The sequence below is a fragment of the Emydura macquarii genome, unplaced genomic scaffold (assembly GCF_026122565.2).
Source record: "Emydura macquarii macquarii isolate MOO-44397 ecotype Brisbane River unplaced genomic scaffold, CSIRO-AGI_Emac_v2 contig_2897, whole genome shotgun sequence".
NCBI lineage: Eukaryota > Metazoa > Chordata > Testudines > Chelidae > Emydura > Emydura macquarii.
The window spans coordinates 45,235,298-45,259,484 of NW_027133034.1; the positions used below are offsets into that span (position 1 = coordinate 45,235,298).

General features: G+C 41.1%; 1 protein-coding gene across 1 annotated transcript in view; it reads right to left on the bottom strand.

The window, feature by feature from the left end:
* RASGRF2 (Ras protein specific guanine nucleotide releasing factor 2) overlaps positions 1-24,187 on the bottom strand; it is a 183,517-nt gene that overhangs the window by 10,850 nt on the left and 148,480 nt on the right. The window contains exon 19 of the mRNA XM_067568794.1: positions 16,213-16,325. Coding sequence (XP_067424895.1) covers positions 16,213-16,325 — 113 coding nt within the window. The remainder of the gene's footprint in view (positions 1-16,212; positions 16,326-24,187) is intronic.

The window sequence follows — 24,187 nt, forward strand, 5'->3', positions numbered from 1 at the left end:
GTCATTTCTATTTTGATTGCTGGTTCTTTGATGTCGGGGCACTCTCTTACTACGTACAGCATTTAGATCAATCAGATCTCGGTCTTGGTTGTGGGCTCTAGGTACTACTGTAATACACATAATTAATAATACCCCCTCCTCAATTTTCAGTGCAAATGTAATATGCCATTCAAATGTAAATAGCTTGGTATTTAGCTGGTACTTAATGTAATAAATATATCAGCATGTGGCCATCTCAGAAGTGTCATAGAAACAGCTTTTCCATGTACCAGATGGGGAAATCATTAAAAGAAAAGAAAAGAATTCCAATGTTTGGGGATTTTAGATATGATTGTAAGAGATGGAATGTGTACTGTGTGGGTGGGGAGGAAGCGTTAGTGCTTAGTACACTAGGTTCTTCTGTGGTGGGTTGTTGTTGTTTCCTTTTAGTTTGCCAAATTGGAGGTGGACTGGGTTAAAACTGAATGTGGATACATGAAGAAAATAAAACATGTTATAATACTCAAGAATGCTCCTTGCCTGAGTCATAAACCTGCAGTTTGGGCCCATTAAATCCTCACAAAATGCCCTTTTCTTCAGAGGAAGAGGAAACACTCCCAGTCTAATGGGTATGTCATGCGGAGTCTGAAAATCTTATTTTGTTTTTCAGGAGAATTCTCAGTACCTTCCCCAGAGAACACTGGTGTGGCACCCAGGTATGCCTTGTAGATGGACAGGCCTGTTGATTGTTAAGTGCTGACTTTGTGCTTGATCCTTTATGATGCTGAGTAGTGCTGACCATCCTTAACCCCCATCACTTCTCAGAAGGTGTTCACTAACATCGGAAGGATCAGGCCTTTATTTGCAGCACAGATCTGAATACAGCAGACATGTGTTTGATCACTTCCATAGCTCTGCATGGCCTGGAATATTTTCTCTTCTGTGTATGGGCTCTTGTTTGAAGGTACATGACGTGTACTATATGCCTATGACTTATTGTTACCATTTATTATCCAAGCAAGAGTGGTGTGCTTACTGGTTTAGAAGGGGTCTTGGATACAGAATAGACTGCTCAGAATTTGTTTTGATTCCAAGACTATGCTCAGGGGAGATCGTGTCTTTAAACGGCTCTAAATATTTGGCCTTACACTACCACTTCTGCTCCTGATACTCTCTCACATTGCAGAATAAAGATTTTGCATAAATATTCTTCTAACCCCTAATTTTAAAGAGATTCTGGTCCATTTTCTCCAACCCAGTGTTCTTAGTAAAAAGGCCCTTTCTTTTATTAATTTGTGCTCTAGTCCTAGGTCTTGGTATGGGACCCTTTCCTGTATTGGCTTGATTAAGATTACTTGTCCTGAGGGCACATTAGTAACTTCCATTACATTCAAACCAGCACTTTCAACAACCCAGTGCTGGCATTAGTGCACTTTGCATAAAGAGATGGAATATTGCTGACAGGCTGTGCCTTGCTTGTCGCAGCAGAAGTTTTTTTCCACCTGGGAAATTTAAGTTAAATATATACATTTTTGTCTCAGATCTGAAGCCCACCTAAAAAGCTGAATGTTGATGATGGGCCTCTATTTCCTTTAGCTGGATGAAATACATTTCTGCTCCCTGGATAGCTTCCTGGCAGCTGAGGAGGAAGCTCAGGTCCAGATGAGCAGAGATATGAGAGAAAGGCCCTGCATCCAAGATATGTCTGACAGACATCTCAACTCCCACTGAGCACTACCTGAAATGCCCCATCTCAGTTTATCCTTAGGTGTTGTGTATTTTGTGTATCTTGCCTAATTGCTTAGGTTGCCCTAGCAACAGAGCTTAGCTTGTTGCCATAGCAATAGAGTTAAACTATTAGGGGATAGCTCAGCCAGTCCTGGCTGGTTTTTAGAGTTAGTTCAATAAAGACGCTCCCTGTGTTGCATCTCTCTCTGATCCTGTGCTGATTTTGCTCTTTGAATACAAGCGATTAAAAGGAATTTAACAAAAAGTGGCGATGGAGGATGGGATGACCTGTGCTGCACCGGCAAAAAAGTAAAAGTCAATGTAAGAAAAAAACCTTTTTGCTGTTTTAGGAGCTGGGCTGTTTACATTGACGGTTCAAACTAAAACTAAAATAGGCTCTGCTTTGTTCTGAGGGAAGTGAAGCAGACACACTGGGAACCGGGGAAACAAAAGCAGTGCTAGTGAATGGAAATCACTAGCAATTGTGTATGAATGACCCCAACACACATTAATAAAGGACACTAAAAGACAAGAGAAAGAAAAGGGGGGGAAGGGGGGGCAGCAATGGCTACATTTACAGGGCTAAAGAATTGGAACTCATAGACTGAGCAGTTTCAGCTTTTTGTTATTGCAAACGAAATTACAGATGCAAAGATGTCCATTTTCTTAAGTGTTGTAGAAGCTAAAATCTCTACTTTATTGTGCAACTTAGTGCACCCTGATAAGCCAGAGACAAAAATCTTACAGTGACGTGAAAATCCTGGAGGCACGTTTTTCTGCTGGTAACTGCAGAGAGATTTAGGTTCCACAAAAGGAATCAAGAAGAAGGTGAAACAATTGTGCAATTTGTAGCAGCTCTGAAGAAGCTTGCTGAGCACTGTGAATTTAATTATGTGTTAAATGACACCCTACATGATAGGTTAGTGCATGGTCTGCACAATGAAGCAGTACAGAAGCGCCTATTGACAGAGGACCAGCTCACCGGGCAGAAGGCCACTGAAATTGCAATCTCTATGGAGCTGGCTGTAAAGGAAGCTCAACAGCTCAGTGCATCGACCGGAGTGTATAAGGTGTCACAAGAACCTACCCACAAGACAGTGGGGAGCCAGGAATGTTACTGCTGTGGAAAGCCAGGTCACCATGCATCAGAATGCTGGTGTAAAGACCTAGTGTGTTGACAGTGTGGCAAAAAGGGACACATTGAGCGTCCCTGCAAACAAAAAAAAGAAGAATCAAGCAGAACAGGCAAACCAGAGAAAAAGAAGCCTGCGGTAGAGCAGAGTCAGGATGATCTAAGTGACACCCAGTCAGAAGAAGTGGTGCCACTCCATGTCTTGTCCATGGCAGTTGGCTCACATGAATACTGGGTAACCCCACTGTTGGAAGATAAACCTGTACGCATGGAACTGGACACCGGCGCAGCAGTTTCGCTGGTTTCAGACACTGTGTATAAGGAGAAGCTAAAGCATCTTCCACTTATGCTGACAAAAATTGTTCTGAAGACGTACATTGGAGAAGCTGTACCCATGTTGGGCACTACTGATGTTAAGGTGGAGCTCAATGGACAGACTGCTCAACTGCCACTGTTTGTGGTGGAAGGCAATTACCCAGCCTTAATGGGAAGGTCATGGTTTAGGAAGATCCAGCTGAACTGGACAGAAGTGCACAGGATGGCTAAAGAAGGAATATGTCTGACAGCTGTATTAAAGAAATATGCTGCTGTTTTTGGAGAGGACTTGGGAAGTATGAAGGGATCACTGTGAAATTGAACGTTAAGCCTGACAGCCAACCAAAATGTCTAAAAGCCAGAAATATGCCATATGCCATCAGGCCAAAAGTTGAAGCGGACCTGGAGTGTCTGGTCAAAAATGGAGTCCTAGTACCAGTTATCTACAGTCAACAGGCAACACCAATCATTCCAGTATCGAAGAAAGATGGATCCATTCAGATTTGTGGGGATTTTAAGGTCACTGTTAACCCAGTGTTGTGTGCAGTGCAATACCCTCTTCCCCGCTTCGATAACCTCTTCGCTGGCTTGGCTGGTGGACAAAAGTTCAGCAAGATTGATCTGTCAGGCATATTTACAGATGCATGTCGATGAAAAGTCCCAAGAGCTGTTGACTACTGTGACACATAAAGGGCTGTACTGATACTGTCGCTTGCCCTTCGGAATATCGTCTGCTCTAGCTTTGTTCCAGAAGGCTACGGACCAAATCTTGAATGGCTTGCCAGGAGTCCAGTGCTATCTTGACGACATCCTGGTCACTGGTAAGAATAAGGAGGATCACCTTAAGAACTTGGAGCCTGCCCTACACAGACTGGAAGAGTATGGCCTACGAGTCTGCAAAGACAAATGTGAATTCTTCCAGCCCTCTGTTGAATATTTGGGATATATTGTAGATGCTATTGGCCTTTGTAAGGCTCCTACAAAAGTCAAGGCTATTGTGGAAGCTCCACATCCTCAAAACATAAGCCAACTTTGTTGTTTTTTTTAAGGCTATTGAACTATTATGGAAAGTTTATTCCACAGTTAACAATACTACTAAAACCACTACATGAACTCCTTGGCCAAAACAAGGTCTGGAAGTGGACTGAAGCCTGTGATATTGCATTTAACAAAGCTAAATGTGCATTGCTAAATTCAGAGGTTCTGACACATTTTGATCCATCTTGACTTCTACAGTTGGCCTGCGATACCTCCACTTATGGAGTGGGCGTGGTCATGTCACACATTATGCCTTCAGGAGAGAAGAGACCCATTGCTTTTGCTTCACACACCTTAAACAAAGCAGAAATCAACTATGCCCAAATCAAATTGATGCACTGGGAATCGTTTTCGGAATTTGGAAATTTCACCAGTACCTGTTTGGACAGAAGGTCACACTTCTCACCGACCATCAATCTCTAACATCAATTTTTGGACCACGCACAGGCATTCCACCATTGGCTGCTAGTCATATGCAACGATGGGCATTGCTGCTTTCAGCACACACATATGAGATCAAATATTGGAAATCCACTCTGAACTGCAACGCAGATGGTCTCTCAAGACTGCCTTTACCAGTTAAACATCAAGATATTGGCCAGAAAGAAATCTTCTATTTTAAACAGGTAGAGAACACACCCATCACTGCTACTCAAGTAAAGAAGGCAACTTGCATTGACCCAGTACTGTCCCAGGTTATGGACCTAGTGATGCATGGAACATCTCTACGGGACTCTCAGGTCTCACCCGACCTTCTTCCCTATATGTCCAGCAGGATGGAGTTATCAATCCATTCTGGTTGCTTGTTGTGGGGGAGTCATGTCATTATTCTACCACTACTGAGATCACAGATATTACAACAGCTACATTCAGGTCACTGTGGAATAGTGCACATGAAAGAAATTGCACAAGGCTACTTTTGGTGGCCTGGCCTGGGCAGTGCCATTGAAGAGAAGGCAAGAGCTTGTACTTCATGTCAAAGTGTGAGAAACATGCCTCAGTTGGTGCCCCTACTCCCATGGGACTGGCCTGAAAACCCATGGCAGCATATTCATGTTGATTTTGCTGACCCATTTGAAGGAAGCATGTTCCTGATTGTTGGAGACACCCACTCTAAGTGGGCAGAAGTCTCTGTAATGCTGTCCAGTATCCAGAAAGTGCATGAAAGCTTTAGTCATTTCCGTCTACCAGAACAACTTGTGAGCGACAACGGACCACAGTTTGTTTCTCAGGAGTTTGAACATTTTATGGAAGCAAATGGGATACAACACATCACTTCAGCACCGTATCATCCATTCACCAATGGATTAGCTGAAAGGTTTGTGCAGACCATGAAACAAGCTTTAAAATCTGCAAGGGGACATTTGTCCATTCAAAAATGTCTGGACACCTTCTTACTACCCTACAGAAACACACCTCATGCTACGACCAAAGTGTCCCCAGCCTTTCTAATGATGGGACAACAGCTGCGCACTTGCTTTGATCTGCTGAAACCCTCCAAAGCATGACAAGTTGTGCAACATCAACAGCAAAACCAAGTCATCAGACGTGCACACAGAGCAAAAGACCGAACCTTTAATGCTGGACAGCCTGTGCTAGTTCGGAGCTATGCTTCTGGAGCTAAATGGGTCCCTGCTACAGTCATTGACCAAACAGGACCTGTTTCCTACACTGTCCAGAGTGCAGATGATCACACCTGGCGGCGGCATGTAGCTCAGTTGTTGCCAGGTCATACATGTCCCAAGGACACATCGCCAGTTGAACTGCCTGACCTCACTATTACAGGTGAGATATCATTGAGTCAAGAGTCACCCGTTCCTGACTCCTCTTCTCAGTCCACCTCTGCAGCAGATACAGCCTCCTCCCCGGTTTGAGCAGATACAACATCTGTTCGAGCTATGAGTCCTGAGCCCATTGTTAGACTCGCACCAATAACATCTTCCGGTGCAAGAACACCAGAAGTCCGCCGTAATCCACCTAGAGAGAGAAGGCCTCCTCAATGGCTGGATCTTTAGCTAGGGCAAACCCACGTTACAGGGCGGAATAATCCCCATGGTTTAGCCGTGAAATGAGGCAGTCTACCCTTATTCCCTAGTTTAGTGATTGTTCTGTTAAATGGACGTTTTCATTAAGGGGGGAGGAATATGTTGTGTATTTTGTGTGTCTTGCCAAATTGCCTAGGTTGCAGTAGGAACAGCTTGTTGTAGCTTGTTGCCATAGCAATAGAGTTAGACTATTTGGGGATAGCTCAGCTTAACTTGCCCAAACAACACTTCAAATACTGGTTATAGTCAACCAGAAGTAACTTCTTTTAAAGCCTGGGCTGTCACAAGTTAGCTAACTTTTCATTTTCTTAACCGTAAATAAAATAAAAAACATAACTTATAAAAGAGTAGGATTAGGTAGGTGCCTTGAGATTTATTGTCTGATGAGATCCCATGGTGAAAGAGGGCTGGTCGTCCGGTCAAAGCTTTAACTCTCTCTTTCCCTAGGTCTCAATACATTTTTGCTATTTATGAGAGGAAGGAAATGTTATTTTAAATCATGATGTTTTTCCCAGACGGGACTGTTTATCAGCCAGTACTGTTCACTGCAGTTCAGCTCCAGCCCATACTTTACAACTGCCTTGTTCAGTGCTTGCAACCTGTTCATGCCTCAATGTCAATGAGGTTCTGTCCAGATCGCAAGTTTACTAACTAAGCAGATCAAACCCGAAGCCCTGTTCCAGCAGAACATCTTTCAGCGGGGCCTGTGTGATTTCAGGAATAACAACTTTTTAAAAAAATTTCTCTGCCCTGCAGAGATATCCTGACAGTCTAGTCAACCAAGAATTCATCATGCAAGAAATACCCGCCATTCTCCTTGATCACTAGAGGATTCATGGAACAGTTTAGAAGCCAGCATAAAGACCTTCTTTACCACCCAGTTTCTTTATTCTGTCTTTCCTGGAGCTGACCATAATATTTCGGGTTTTAGCAATAAAATCGCCTTATAAAATAAAAATGCCCTCTTAACCATTTACAAATTAGAGGACTATATAAATGGTTAGGGCCAGATTTTCAGAGAGGCATACCTCTATGCAAAAGGGAGAGTTGGCACATACACGCACAACTAATATTAGGTCAATTTTCAAAGAAGTCTCTCACTGTAACTGACATCCTTCAGCTAGATGATCAGTAGAGATCCACACTCCTGGGACATGCCTGCACATAGGCTCAAAGCTCAGCACCCTCTGGAAAGCTCTGACTGGGAGCCATAATTACATCTTCTTGAGCCCTGGGGCATTCTGGGTGAGGTGACAGAAGGAGACATTAGTCCTACCCTCATCATCAATTTCTTCCACTTCCTCAGAACTCAGAGTAGACTGAAAAAGTGGAGGAGAGGGGATCTTATAATTTATTGTACTCAAAGAACACAGTTATATGTAAGTCATTTCTTTTCTTCCTTCAGGTATTGTCAGGTTAGAGCCCTACGTCTGGGAGAATGACAAGTAGTAACAACTCTCTAAAAAGGTGGGCATGGGGAAAAGATGAATTGGACAATGATTGCTCTCCCAAACTGAGGCCAAGAGCAAGAGCATAATGCTACATCAAAGGATGGACTACCAGGTAGCAGCTCTACATATTTCTATAATGGAACAGGCCCTAAAAGCTATTTTACACCTAGCTGATCATGTTCTGGCACTTAGGACTTAGAGTGTTTTTCTGTACAAGACTTAATCCATTTAACCAAATATTGTGAGGAAATTGTTTATTTCCTAATCCTGCCACTTAACGTTATGAACAGTTCAGGGGACACAAGGAATAGTTTTGTTCTATTATAGTAGTAGCTAAGGACCCTCTTAAGCACCCAAATCATGTAACCTAACCTCCCATTGTAGTGAATTGTACAAAACAGGCACATTAGTAGTTTGATTTAGATGAAAATCAGTGATCACTCCAGGGAGAAATTTAGGTTAAGGACATAATACCACCTTATCCTGATGCAACTAAGGAGGTCAGCCATTGAAGCCTGGAATTTACCTATTTTCTTGGTCAAAAGAAACATAACCTTGGTTGTCACTGCCACAAGAATTGTAGTCTTCAGAGACTAAGAACAGAAAGAACACTCCTTCAGATGGGGGGAGGAGTGCAAAGAATCTTTCTCTTGAACTGCTGCCAGAACGAGGCATGGTATCAGGAATGGCGCCAGTGTGGAACAGCTACCTCAGGACACCAGGGAAGAGGAAACCCTTACACAGCACTAGTCCTTCCTTCACACCACAAGCAATAATTTAATTTTTAGCACACGGAATGCTTGAATCAAGCTGTCCGCACTAAGACCATTGCAATTTTGCACTTTCGCACTAGAGAACATTGGTGCCTACCTGGCCCTTACCTCTGTATTTCTTAGGGGGAAAATGGGAGTCCAGAGAATGATGGCTCCATGTCCTCTTTTTCTTCTGTGTGTTTCTTGATCCCAATGAAAATTGTTTCAGTATTCCGTCAGAGGCCCCCTTCAGCCTATCAGACCACACAAACCCTCATGACAGTGATGATTTCCTGGTTATTGATTTCAGGGCATCCCAAAGTTGAGCTTACAAAGAAAGGCCTAGAGTCAGTTCCAACTCTGAATCAGCCAAGAAGATAACAAGTTGAAGGACCAGAGGGAGCTCCATCTTGTTGCTCCAGCTGATGAGGGTGTATGTTGGGCCACAGCTCCGCAGATGGCCTCACATGGAACATTTCACTAGCTCAACTTCTAATGGACAGAGATTTTGAGAGGGTTCTGGGCTTTGGTTTGTTGCACAGGATCTTTCCCAAGAGTCAGGTGCTGTACTGACAATATTTGAACTCACAAGTTCTTGCCAGTGCAGAATGGAAGTAAGTTAAAAAGTACATGCCCACAATCATAGAATCATAGAATATTAGAGTTGGAAGGGACCTCAGGAGGTCATCAAGTCCAACCCCCTGCTCAAAGCAGGACCAACCCCAGCTAAATCATCCCAGCCAGGGCTTTGTCAAGCCGCAGCTTAAAAACCTCTAAAGATGGAGATTCCACCACCTCCCTAGGTAACCCATTCCAGTGCTTCACCACCCTCCTCATGAAAAACTTTTTCCTAATGTCCAACCTAGACCTCCCCCACTGCAACTTGAGACCGTTGCTCCTCGTTCTGTCATCTGCCACCACTGAGAACAGCCTAGCTCCATCCTCCCTGGAACCCCCTTTCAGGTAGTTAAAGGCTGCTATCAAATCCCCCCTCATTCTTCTCTCCTGCAGAATAAACAAGCCTAGTTCCCTCAGCCTCTCCTCATAAGTCTTGTGCTCCAGCCCCCTAATCATTTTGTTGCCCTCCGCTGGACTCTCTCCAACTTGTCCACATCCTTTTTGTAATGGGGGGCCCAAAACTGGACACAATACTCCAAATGCGGCCTCAACAATGCCGAATAGAGGGGAATAATCACTTCCTGCAATCTGCTGGCAATGCTCCTATTAATGCAGCCCAATATGCTATTAGCCTTCTTGGCAACCAGGGCACACTGCTGACTCATATCCAGCTACTTATCCACTGTTACCCCCAGGTCCTTCTCTGCAGAACTGCTGCCTAGCTCGTCGGTCCCCAATCTGTAGCTGTGCATGGGATTCTTCCGTCCTAAGTGCAGGACTCTGCACTTGTCCTTGTTGAACCTCAACAGATTTCTTTTGGCCCAATCCTCCAGTTTGTTTAGGTCTTTTCCAGGGTATCTTTTCCAGGGTATCTACCACTTAATGAAGATGTTGAACAAAACCGGCCCCAGGACCGACCCCTGGGGCACTCCGCTTGTGACCGGCTGCCAGCTAGACATGGAGCCATTGATCACTACTCGTTGAGCCCTATGCTCTAGCCAGTTCTCTATCCATTTTATAGTCCATTCATCCAACCCATACTTCTTTAACTTGCTGATAAGAATACTGTGACAGACCGTATCAAAAGCTTTGCTAAAGTCAAGGCATATCACATCCACCGCTTTCCCCACATCCACAGAGGCAGTCACCTCGTCACAGAAAGCAATCAGGTTGGTCCGGTATGACTTTCCCTTGGTGAATCCATGTTGACTGTTCCTGATCACCTTACTACCTTCCAAGTGCCTTAAAATGGATTCCTTAAGGACCTGCTCCATGATTTTTCCAGGGATTGAGGTGAGGCTGACCAGTCTGTAGTTCCTTGGATCCTCTTTCCTCTCTTTCTTGAAGATGGGCACTATATTTGCTTTTTTCCAGTCATCAGGGACCTCCCCCTGTTGCCATGAGCTTTCAAAGATAATAGCCAATGGCTTTGAAATCCCATCAGCCAACTCCCTCAGCACCCTTGGGTGCATTGCATCCAGCCCCATGGACTTGTGTATGTCCAATCTTTCTAAATAGTCTTGGACCTGTTCCTTCAGCACTGCGGGATGTTCACCTCCTTCCCATTCTGTGCCGCCCAGTGCAGCAGTCTGGGAGCTGACCTTGTCTGTGAAGACAGAGGTAAGAAAGGCATTGAGTACCTCAGCTTTCTCCACATCCTCTGTCACTAGGTTGCCTCCCCCATTCTGTAAGGGGCCCACACTTTCCCTAATCTTCCTCTTGTTGGTAACATACCTGTAGAAACCCTTCTTGTTCCGCTTCACGTCCCTTGCTAGCTGCAACTCTAATTGTGCTTTGGCCTTCCTGATTTCATTCCTGCATGTTCGAGCAGTGTTTTTATACTCCTCCCTAGTCATCTGACCAAGCTTCCACTTCTTGTAAGCTTCTTTTTTGTGTTTAAGTTCACCAAAGACTTCTTTGTTAAGCCAAGCTGGACACCTACCATATTTGCTATTCTTTCTGCACATCAGGATGGTTTGTTCCTGTGCCCTCAATAAGGTATCTTTAAAATACAGCCAGCTCTCTTGGATTCCTTTCCCCCTCATACTAGCCTCCCAGGGGATCCTGCCCATCAGCTCCCTGAGGGAGTCAAAGTCTGCTTTTCTGAAGTCCATGGTCTGTATTCTGCTGTTCTCCTTTCTTCCTTTTGTCAGGATCCTGAACTCGACCATCTTATGGTTACTGCTGCCTAGGTTGCCACCAACTTCTACTTCCCCTACCAAATCTTCCCTGTTTGTGAGTAGCAGGTCAAGAGAAGCATGGCCCCTAGTTGGTTGCTCCAGCACTTGCACCAGGAAGTTGTCTGCAACACTATACAAAAACTTCCTGGTTTGTTTGTGCTCTGCTGTATTGCTCTTCCAGCAGATGTCCGGGTGATTGAAGTCCCCCATGAAAATCAGGTCCTGTGAATTGGAAACTTTCTTCCCTAGTTGACTGAAGAAAGCCTCATCTACCTCGTCCTCCTGTCTTGTGGTTTATAACAGACACCCACCACCACATCGCCCTTATTGTTCTTGCTTCTAAGCTTAACCCAGAGACTCTCAACTGGCTTATCTCCAGATTCATACTGGAGCTCAGAGCAATCATAATGCTCTCTTACATACAATGCAACTCCTCCACCCTTTCGCTCCTGCCTGTCCTTCCTGAACAGTTTATACCCATCCATGACAGTTCTCCAGTTGTGTGAGTTTCTCTACCAAGTCTCAGTTATTCCAATCATGTCATAGTTTCTTGACTGTGCCAGAACTTCCAATTCCTCCTGCTTGTTTCCCAGGCTTCTTGCATTTGTGTATAGGCACTTGAGATAACTAGCCGGTTGCCCTACTTTCTCAGTATGAATCAGGGGGCTGCCCCTGTTGCACCCTCCTCCTTCTGCTTCCTTGTGGTGTCCCACTTCCCCACTTACCTTCAGGCTTAGGTCTCCGTCCCCCATCGAACTTAGTTTAAAGCCCTCCTCACTAGGTTAGCCAGCCTGTCTGCGAAGATACTCTTCCCTCTCTTCGTTAGGTGAATCCCATCTCTTCCTAGTAATCCTTCTTCCTGGAACAACATCCCATGATCTAAGAATCCAAAGCCCTTTCTCCCACACAACCTGCGTAACCACACATTTACTTCCGCAATGCGACGGTCCTACCTGGGCCTTTTCCTTCAACAGGGAGGATGGATGAGAACACCACTTGCGCTTCAAACTCCTTTATCCTTCTTCCCAGAGCCACATAGTCCGCAGTGATCCGCTCAAGATCGTTCTTGGCAGTGTCGTTGGTGCCCCCGTGGAGAAGTAGGAAGGGGTAGCAGTCTGAGGACTTGATGAGTCTTGACAGTCTCTCCGTCACATCCTGAATCATAGCTTTAGGCAAGCAGCACACTTCTCTTGTTTCCCGGTCCGGACGGCAGATAGATGACTCCGTCCCCCTTAGGAGGGAGTCCCTGACCACCATCACCCTTCTCTTCTTCTTGGGAATGGTGGTCGTGGAACCCTCATCCCTAGGACAATGCATCCCTTGCCTTCTGATCCACAGGGTCTCCTTCTGATCCATTCCCTCAGATGAGTCTTCCAAATCATTCTCCGCTATAGTACCTGTGCAGAGAGCCTGAAAACAATCTTACAATCGGAAGCAGAGAACTTGAACTTTTGCATTTGCACACGTGAGGACTGGAAACTTTAAAGCAGGTTTTAAAGCACACAGATAGCTTGATTTTAAACATGTACCTACAAATTTAGACTTGTGAATGAGTGATGGAATGCTCATCCTTGTTTCATTAGCAGATGACAACAGCCAGGCACACAAGTCTTCAGAAAAGGAAACATCTTTGATTAGTCAGTCAGCTTTTATGTTCTCTTCCCAGTTACCACATAGCATTTTAGAAAATGTTACACGGGATGTAACTGCAGGACTTCTATGAGTCTTAGAAACTGCTCCTAAGAGCTAGAAACAGATTTTATTCAGGTGAATTAAGAGTCAGATTTCATCCCTCTGAGTTAAGATATATGACACATCCTTGTGTTTTATTTATCCTGGATGAATGATTTTTGAGCAAAATCAGAATTGCTCTGATACTTTCTGTTTCACAGGATTGCTGAGGCTATTCAGACATATAAAATCTTGACAAGTGACTTTCTCTTATCCAGTTGATTGCTACCATGCATGTCTTTCAAATACATACATTTGTAGCTGAACACATAGATGAGGTGTTTCAGATTACAAAGCTTATGCGATGCAAGATCTTGTGGGATGGCTACATTTTAGGTTACAGCACTTTTTATTTGCATATTACATTCTGATATTCTATTGACTGCAATGGAACACCAATTTAAATTATGAACATGATAATCTTACATGATGCCACAATTTTCATCCTGAAAGGTCCCAAAGTACTATGCATATATAATAAACACACATTTAGGCTGTAGAAAGAATAATTTCAACCACTGCTGAAACAAAGTCACCTGTAGAGTGAAGCAGAGCATCTGTTCAACAACACAGAATAGCCATACTCTACAACTGCTTTTTAGAGGAAATTAAGAACATCATTTTCTATTAAAACTACGGAGGAATGTAATTAGACATATGTGAACAGCCCGTGTAGGAACTAGCCAGGACAAGTAGATATAGTACTCCTACTATCCTTATGAAAAGTAACACAGGCTTTTTAATAACCACAATTAGCCAGGACCTTGGTTTCACACCTCGTTTGAAAGAACATACAGCACCCAGTGTCCTTTGAAACCATGCTGTGTCATTAGTGCTCTTAGATGGAATAATGACACATACTGAACCACCAACACCACTTGAGACTCTCCCATCAAAGGTGATACCAGGTCTGACTGCTTAGTTTGAAAGACCTGATAGGTAAGGAGTGAAGGTGGATTATAGATACAGAAAGGAGAGGAATGCTGGGTCTGCAGTTATGGCAGTGGACTGGAACTCAGGAAATCTGAATCTCTTCTTGGCTCTGTGACAGGCTCCCTATGTGATGCTGGGTAAATTACTTAATATATCTACGTCTGGATTCCCTACTTGTAAAACGGAGGAGATAATACTTCCATAGCTCAGGATGGTGATGTGAAGATAAATTAATTAATAGAGATGGTCAATAAATGATATATGTTTTCTGCAAAAGAATGAACAAAATGAAGAATTTGTTTTGTTCAAAATTTTTTTTTTTGAATTTTCCAATAAAATGGTCATTCCACAAAATATTTTGTTTTTTGGCCTTGCTGTCCCTTTCTCTCCATGTTTTCTCTCTCCTGCCAGCTTTTTTTCCTATTAAAATACTAAAAATGTTTACATTTTTAAAAATGGTAATTTTTTAGTTTTCATATTTTATTGTTGGAAAACTGGAACATGTTTACCAAAATAAACATTTGTCATGAAAATTCATTATGGTCAAAAACCATTTTTCATCAAAAAATGTTTAATGAAAATGTTTTGACCAGCTTTATTCATTAATCGATATGAGATGCTCAGACAGAAATTGCAGTAATAAGCGCCACAGAAAAGCATGTAAATAGGTAAATACATGCAATCTAAAGGAGCAACAGAGCAAAGTTGGAAAGGGAGGAATTTGCTCACAAACAGTTGAAACATAGTTTTTGCCATTGTACTTTTTGGAAGGAACAACTAATGTATTATGTACCAACTTGATAGATGTGCATGTCTTCAATGTACAAATTTATCCCATCTCTCTGTCAATAGCACTTCATTCTCTTCTCCTTAAGTCCTGTATTTGGCTAAGATCTTTAAGAGTTTCAGAGTAACTCTTCCAGCATCTTGGTATCCTTTGTATTCTTTGCTTATAGATGCATTATTAAAACTTATTGTACTACAATCGGTTACATCCTTCTTCCTTAAGCTTCAGGTTCTCTTTGCTTGCTGTTTCATCCAAGTAAAAATAATTGTGCAATTCTTATTTCCAGTAATATTATATGTTACTTATACAATATATTATACAAGGGTTTTATGTTTTTTTTACTTATGTGAAAAAATGAACTGACACCTTTCTAACATGCAGGAACAATTTCTCATCTTAAAAGGCGTATTTCTTAGTGTCCTATTTTTGCCCTTCAATCAGTTTTTATCCAACAAGTCAACTTCCCACTCATTTTCTGACTTGTTTCTTTTCACATAAATATGTGAGGTGGAAATTTGTCCACTGTTCTCAGAGAATTCAAGCAAATATTTATTGCACTTCTATTGACTTTCTGGCAGTAATATTTTCTAGAACTCTATGAAGCTGCTGAGGCACGTACTTGATTGTTCTGTATTTTTCATATCTTCCTTCTCCAACTTTCTACTCTTAATTCTTCCTTTCTAATTTAACAAAATGTACATATAAATCAGCTACTTTCCTATAAAATGTATATCATTCCCACCACACTGATTGATTGAAATTGCATACATTAATACATATCAGCTAGTTGTTTTTCCTTTGACATTACAATACATTCCAGCTTTGTAATTTCACTCAATTTTATCCCTAACTAGCCTTAACTATGGATAAACTCTTATGCCTTTTATTTTATGATAATTAATTAACCAATCATTTACCCCTAAAACCCACCTAAGTAACTTTTGTCATGGCTATCAGCACACCACAAAGTATAAGTAATATCTTTTTTCTTTAATCTTTTATATTACATTAGGCTGTCAGGTTGAGCTGCTCATCATTTGGATAGGAGACCTCAAAGGAACATCTAGATACTTTAAGAACGGGCGTTGATTATTCACCCTCCCCTTTGAGTGAATACAGAACCAATCCCCTACATGATGTTTGTTATGTGATTCTGGAGATGTACATTTCCAGATGAATTGTAAATCTTATGTCCAGACTGCTTGTTGTGATTAACAAAAATCACACAATAGTTTTCACCAAATTGGATAATTATATTATGCATACCTAAATTCTCCTCAATCCGCCTTGCAGTTTCTACTTGTTATATTATCTGATTCTTATGCAATGTTGCTATATTCTGTTAAGCAATTGCCACATTTTACCCCAGAGGTGGATGCATTTCATTGATAGATGTAAAGTTATGGTTTGTATTTCAGTTGGTAAGCACTTTGTGATCCTTCCAAAATAAAGCTACTGATTTCTTTACTTTTCATAATATGGTTTACAATTAAATTCAATTAAATTCATATAAACATCTTTACCTCAGTATATTTGCTGTAGCTTTTCTTTCTTGTGGTAGAAGGTCTGGGTCTCTCAAAACTTCTTCCAGCAAATTTAGAACATTCATTTTCATCTCATTGTTTAGTTCAAAATCCTAAAAAGAAAATGATTTTATTCTATTTATCTTAAAGATTTTGAATGAATAAATCAAAATATATTATCTGTGATTTTTGCTTTGCTTTTTGCATTTGTCTTTTTTACATTTAAGAAAGTTTACAGAACAGAGTTATTGTAGTGGATACAATACAGGATTGGGTGGGATACAATACAGGATACAATACTGTCTGTGTTAGTGTATTCTATACCCTGCTCTGCTACTTATTTGCTGTTTGACATTCAGCAAATCACTTTACATCTCTATTCCATAGTTTCCCCATCTGTAAAATGGGAATAATAATGTTTTGTGATATAGCGAGGGCAGAAAGCTGTAGGAAAGTGATTTATGGCAGATACGTAAGCCTCAGAATGCTCAGAGCTCTGTTCCCTGCAGATTAGCTGAGTCTCGTTAGGGGGCAATTAGGAGCAGCTGAGCCAATTAAGGACCAGCCAGGTGCTCCATAAAAGCCCTCCGCCCCAAACAGACAGTGCATGAGCTGGGAGGAGTGGGAGTGCTGCAAGGAGGAACAGACCAAAGTGCAGAGATCCTGTGGAGGAACAGGCTGGAGAAAGGTACCAGGCTCAAGAAGCTAGAAGGAGGGGGAAAATTAGCCTGGGGAAGAGAAGTGCAGTTGGGAACATGGTGCCAGCAGCACCTAGCTGCTTCTCATAGGGCCCCTGGGCTGGGACCCGGAGGAGCGGGTAGGCCCAGGTCCCTACCCCCTCCTCGGGGAAGACGGGGTGACTAGAGACGCCCTGACCCACTACAAGCAACCAAAGCGTGAGACCCACTAGGGGGCGGTCGGCTGCCTGCCACAGTTTACATTTGTGAAGTGCTTTAAGATGTTTTAATGGTAAATGTTAATTATTACTATTGTCATTTGAACTTGATCTCTTGCATTTAATTGATGCTGCTAGTTTGAAAATGTCATGAATGAGCAAACAAAAACAGATTTGGAATTTATTCACTATTCCGCAAATGTTTTATCCTCAGAGCAGTGGCACTGGATAAAGAAAAAATATTTGAACCCTTCTCAATAGTCAAAGGCATAAAACATTATTTTCCTTTGGTGGAAAGATTATCTCTCTCTTAGATGGGATAAGAGACAGGAGTCTGACAGTCATATTATTCCCAGCAAAACTCCAGGTAATCTATGATGCAACAGACTTTGAGGCAGATCTTCAACCAGTGCAAACTGTCATAGCTCCTCTTAAATCAATGGAGCTATGACAATTTATACCACCTGAGGAACTGCCCCGTTATCTTCTGGAGAATAATTTTGTGAAAGTTCTGCTAGAGTCATAGATTCCAAGACCAGACGGGACCACTGTGATCATCTAGTCTGACCTCCTGTATAACAGGCCATATAATTGTCCCAAAATAATTCCTAGACCACATCTTTTAGTCAAACATCTCATCTTGATTTAAAAGTTGTCAGTGATGCAGGATCCACCATGATGACCCTTGGTAAATGTTCTAATGGTTAATTACCCTCACCATCAAAAATGTATGCCTTATTTCCAGTCCGAATTTATCTAGCTTCTGCTTTCAGCCACTGGGTCCTGTTATACTTTTTTCTACTAGACTGAAAAATCCACTATTAAATATTTTCCCCCATCTAAATACTTAGACACTAATAAAGTCACCCCTAAACCTTCTCTTTGAGTCCATCGCTGTAAGGCATGTTTTCTAATCCTTTAATCATTTTTGTGGCTTTTTCCTGAAACCTCTCCAATTTATCAACATCCTTCTTGAATTGTGTGCACCAGAACTGGACACAGTATTCCAGCAGTGGTAGCAAAAGTGCCAAATAAAGAGGCAAAATAACCTCTCTGCTCCTACTTGGGATTCCCCTGTTTGAGCATCCAAGGATTACAATTGGCTATTCTGGCCAGAGTATTACGTTGGGAGCTCATGTTCCACTGATTATCCACCACAACCACACATCTTTTTCAAAGTAATTGTTTCCCAGAATAGACTCCCCATCCTATAGGTATGGCCTACATTGTTTGTTCTAGATGTATATATTTACATTTAGCCATATTAAAACACTTATTTTTACTTGCTCCTAGTTTACCAAGCGATCCAGATCAATGAATCAGTGACCTGTGTTCTTCATTATTTACCACTCCTCCAATTTTTGTGGCATCTGCAAACCTTACCAGTGATTTTATGTTTTCTTCCAGCTCATTAAATAAAAGTGTTAAATAGCCTAGGGCCAAAAACCAATCCTGTGGAACTCCAGTAGAAACACGCCCAATAGAGGATGATTCCCTGCTTATAATTACATTTTGAGACCAATCACTTAGCCAGTTTTTAATCCATTTAATTTGTGTCATGTTAACTTTTTATCGTTATAGTTTTTAAATCAAAATGTCATATAGTACCACATCAAATGCCTTACAGAAATCTATTACATCAGCCCTATTACTTTTACAACCAAATTTGTAATCCCATTAAAAAAAAAAAGATAGTTAGTTTGACAGGATCTGTTTTCCATAAGTTCATGTTGATTTGCATGATTTGCATTAATTACACTATCCTCTAATTTATTATTAATCAAGTCCCGTATCAGCCACTCCATTACTTTGCCCAGGATCAATGTCAGGCTGACAGAACTATAATCACCTGGGTCATCCCATTTACCCTTTTTTTAAACTGACACAATATTAGCTTTTTTCCAGTCTTCTGGATCATCCCCAGTGCTTCAAGACTTATTGAAAATCAACATTAAGATCCTTAAAGCTGGCCATTTCTGTTACCCCGAAACCTCTGGAGAAGATAACCAAAATCTTCATATGTTTTACCTCACACAGGAACTTAATTACATCTCTGTACCCCTCTACTTGGTAGGCTTCTGATTTTCTCTCCCCCCAACTAATCTGTGGTAAGACTGTGGCCTAGTCTGCAATGGAGTGTCTTCCCCTGCCCCACTGAAATAAAATTACTATATTATAAGATTGTAGCACATCTTGAAAGTCTTTAGAAGATCACTGGAGGGTCATCGTAGAATAACATTTCATATGTATCTGACATTATACTGAAGACAAGTTTCTTTGTTAAACCAGTTAATCACTCATGTTTGTGCCAGGTCTGATTTATGCTCTATTTCTGTATTTGTAACCTCCGTCATCTCTCATTCATTATTGACAGGTCAGCTCCCACCTCTGATCAGCCCATGTCAGTATTCATTGTCCTGTTATTACCTTTTCAAACAGGCACCTTCATGCTTTCTCCCATGCTACCCCTCACACTTGGGAGGAGTTCCTCATACACATCCACAAAGCTACCTCATTATCATCCTTCATACCTCTCCTTAAAACTCTTCTTTACCATGATGCCTACAAAAAACTTGACAATGGTTAGGGCTGCTTGTGAGCTGAGATCACAGCATATCAGGCTGACCAAGACTGTCTCATTGTTTCTTGTACTCCACTGTTTGTATCCATCTGTTGTCTCATGTTTTATACTTAGATTGTAAGCTCTTTGGGGCAGGGACCATCTTTTTGTACAGCACATAGCACAAGGGGTCCTGGACCCTGACTAGGGTTGCTAGGTGCTATACTAATACAAATAATAAATAATAAAAAAGACAGGGTTCATGCACGAAGAGCTTACAATCTAACTCAGGCAGATGTTACAGTTTAAGCACAAGAATAAGTAGAAACACTCTGTGTATATTCAGTGAAGGAAAGATTCATGAAATAAATGAATTTTAAAGGTGGAGTTGAAGGTGGGTTTTTGGTCCATAGGTGGAGAGGAGCTCTTCCAAACATTTGCACGGGAGCTAAATGCAAACATTTGGAAGTGGGAACTAAAACCAAAATCTTCATTAATCAATATATTTATTATACAGTGTCACTCTCAATCCTCTTATGTTTGCGGCACTTCACCACCTGTTTCCATGGGAACAGAAATAGAAGCACGCGCAGCAGCAGCAAAGTTATTGAAACTCTTGTAACATTTCATTTGGTGGTGCTGGTTAAGAGTATAGATGGCATTTTTTCAGACAGCCTTTTGCTCTTTTGTATACCTTTCTGTCATCCATTTGCACGACCTCAGACATCTCCCTCCTATGATAGTTGTCTCATATTTTTACTTTGACCATAGTCAAAGCTAATTTGTAATTTTTATATCAATTAATGTTTGCAAATGCTTTTTCTGCAGTATTTGCCCAGATGTAGTGGAAAGGACTATTGGAATGAATGAGGGATGCAGGATCAGGCCCTAAAAGAGCATACATTTCAACACAGATGATACACAGAACTAAGGACCACAAACTCCAGGTGGTGCATTTTGTTTGTTTTTTAAAGTACATTTTCTATTCTTGGTGGTTTGGTCATCAGAAATGTCTTTTAAGAGTGTTTTGAACAGGGAGACAGAGGCAAATGGGGAGAATTTCATGTGCAAGAAGTGGCATGGAAGAAGGTGCTAAGAAGAAAGCATATGGAATATAGCTATTGGATGTTAATATTTTGTTCTGAAGGCCTTTAAGGAAAAACCATGTGGGATTTACATTATTTTAAGACTATGGAAGATTAATCAAAGAAAAGGCCTTAAAAGGTTTTGCCAAGGTTTAAGCTGCCACTAATTATTATTAACAACATATCAAATTTGTTGTCTGTTATGATGGTGGATAATCTATGACAGAAGCTAGGAATGTGAAGCACCTTTGGTAGTCATCTACCTAAGGAATCAGCATTATACAGAAAGGATGACCAAGATCTGACCGCCTTCCTTTAACATGCTGGGTGAAATCTTGACCTATGGAAGTCAATGGGGCTGTTTTTCCATTTACTTCAATAAAGCCAGGATTTCACCTGCTATGTAGATATCAACCAGAGTTGGTCAAACTTTTGCTGTCCAAAGTATATGTTTTTAAAATCACAATGAATCAATTATTTCCATTATAAAATAATTCCTACTGTCGTTAAATTTGTTCTACTACATCTAGAATAATCTTTCAAAAAAAATAGATATAGTATTTTATTTTAATTTATGAACCAGGATGGAAAATCATCATGTGTGAATGTCAGGTGCAGTAAGCTAACATACTGCATTGCTGGTTTAACTCCTGTTTAAATACCCAATTGCAGTATAGCCTGGAAACAAACTACTCTTCTATGGATCAATAGAAATTTCCACAAGATGGCACTCCTAAGAGAGCTGGAAAAATCTATTTGTTGTGAAGTGCAGAATGAACACACTTGCTTTCAGGGCTAGCTCTCTCCTTGGATGCTGCTGGCTTCTGCAGGGACCTCAGCAGTGGCAAGTCCACCTGAAAGGGGTTTCTGGCATTGTAAGACAACTACAAATCCCAGCCCCTTCATTAAGGTGGCCTGCAGCCAACCAGCACCGCCTCTAAAGTGGGTGGCCCTGATAGGGAGAAGTCAGGGTGGCTAGGGGATGGCATTGTCATCCTTGGAGCAGAAACTGTTGGCAGAACTCTTGTGCCACAGTGAGCACAATTTAAAGTTGCCATCCCCTGCACAATCCCCAAAGGAAGATGGCCTTCCTCAGGGCTAATTGTCAAAGCCTATCTTTTAAACTTAAGCTCTTTGAGGCATGGTCACTCTTTATAGAGCCCATGGAACTCAATGAAGCTGTTTCCATTGACTGCAATGGACTTTGGATCAGGCCCCACATCTGTATAACTTTTGCAGCTCTAGACTCACTGTCTGTGTTAAACTACTAAATAACGATATACCTGCTCTGCCATGCGCTAGCTCCCACCTCTTTGCCTCTTTCTGCACCAACCAAGGTGAATCAAGCCATTTATGTAGGTATCTCAGAAACAACTGCCATGCAGCTATCCAGTGTCTAATTGAGGAAATTGTTTATATCTAAGAAGCAGGTAGATTGTTTAAAAAAAAAAAAAAAAAGGCATTTTTTTGTATTAAAGATATTTGATGTAATTTATGTTCAGTAGCTTTCTTTTCCATAGATACTGATTTCATAAGATTTTACCTTTCCTCCTCCCCGTTCTTACATTTCCCCATGTTCTTATTTTTCAGTATTTTTCCTATGACAGCACATTTATCTCATTTTATCATTTTGAAGCGGTAAAACAAAGGTAAAATTCAAACAAACAGAGGGCTTCTCTATTTCTATTTTGCTACTTGTGTTAATAAAATGATCTGATTAGGTACTCAGATGCCATGGTGATGGGCCCAATATAAGGTGTAGGTAGATAATTTGATACATTTAAAATATATTGAGAGAGAGGTGAATAGTAAAAGTGTCGGTAATATTCAGTGTGACGCCTTTAATCACTAATTGCTAAACCTATAATTTTAGAAGTCTTTTTTCCAACAAATCCTCTCACTTTTTACTTGGTGTATTACCTGTTAATATAATGAATGTATATGTGATATATCACAACATGGATTTTCCCTAGTATTTTCTATTTTCTGTTGATAGGAGATTAGTTTGCATTTGGATGATTTGCTGGTATATAGACTTCACTTAAATAGCCACACTTGTCAGAAATCAGAATATTTTGTCATACAACACCAAATGAGGTTTTTCACTGCCATTCACTTTATTATCACAAAAAGAATTTTTTTAATTAAAAATGAATTGCTCATAGAAATTCTGAATTTTCCAAAGGCAAATTTAAAATTTTACAGTGATTTAATCTTTCATGACAAGACACACAGTTCTAGTATATTCTGAAGCTCAGGCCTTCCCAAAGTATCTATCTCTGTGCTTTTAACACAAATTTTTACGTAGTTAAAGCACAGAAATTAACTAAATCAAAGTCACTATGAAAATTTCAACATAATTTTTCTTGTGGTCCAACTTTGAGAGTTGTTGCAGAAAACAAATAAGTCCTTATTTTATTTATTTATTTAAAATTTATATTATAGTAGCACCAAGCTAGCCCAAACATTGGTACCTCGTATTCCTAGACACTGTACAGACATATAGAGAATGTCAGTTCCTGTCCTGACAAACTAAAAAATATGCACCTGGATAAGACAATCAAGTGGGATTGATGTGGAGTGCAGGAGACAGGGTAACAAAGAATAGGATGTGTGCAATTCTTAGCCAGTCATGAGCAATGTTCACAGATCATCAACATTAACAACAGTTTCCAAATGTACGAGACAGACTAGGTATTTTCAGAGTGCTGTGAGGAGCACACCCATTTTGCTGTCACATGTGCCCAGTTTGCATAGATAAACTGCTGTGCTCATTCCAATCAGCAATAAAGCTAGAATGAATTTAAAAACAATAAACAAAAAAAACAACAGACTGAGACAGCCTGTTAGTGGTGCTCTATTATATATGGGATTAGAGTTCAGAGTTCAATTCTAGATGATTGATGCCCCTGCCAGCAGGAGTTGGGAGCACCATGCAGGCAGTATTCTTAGTCTCAATAGGAGAGAAAATGACTCAGGTCACTCAAGTAATCCATCTGACTGATTAAAGAGCAGAGTAGTTGATGAGTTTAGAACCATTGGCTAGAAGGATGGAATTAGTAAAGAGTGTGAAGAAGGGAAAATACTGCTTAGATATTATGCTGATGTGTGAAATGTTAGAAATACATAGAGCTGACCATATAGCAAAGATACAAAGAAAATAATCTACACAATTCTGACAAGGAGGCAAGGATGTAGAGGGGCCCACAGAGTAATTTCTCTTTTATGTAACCTCCACATACAAAATGTGGAAATAGTCTTCTTTTAAATACCTCGAGGAAAAATTCCTATAAAACAGGGAAGAGAGAGGAGCAGAAGACTCCACAAAATCCTCTAGTGACCTTCGCATGCAAATCTAATTGATGTGGCATGTATTTGGATACTACAGTGATGAGGGGGGATGGATGTACGGGAGGTAGGAAAGTACGTAGATAC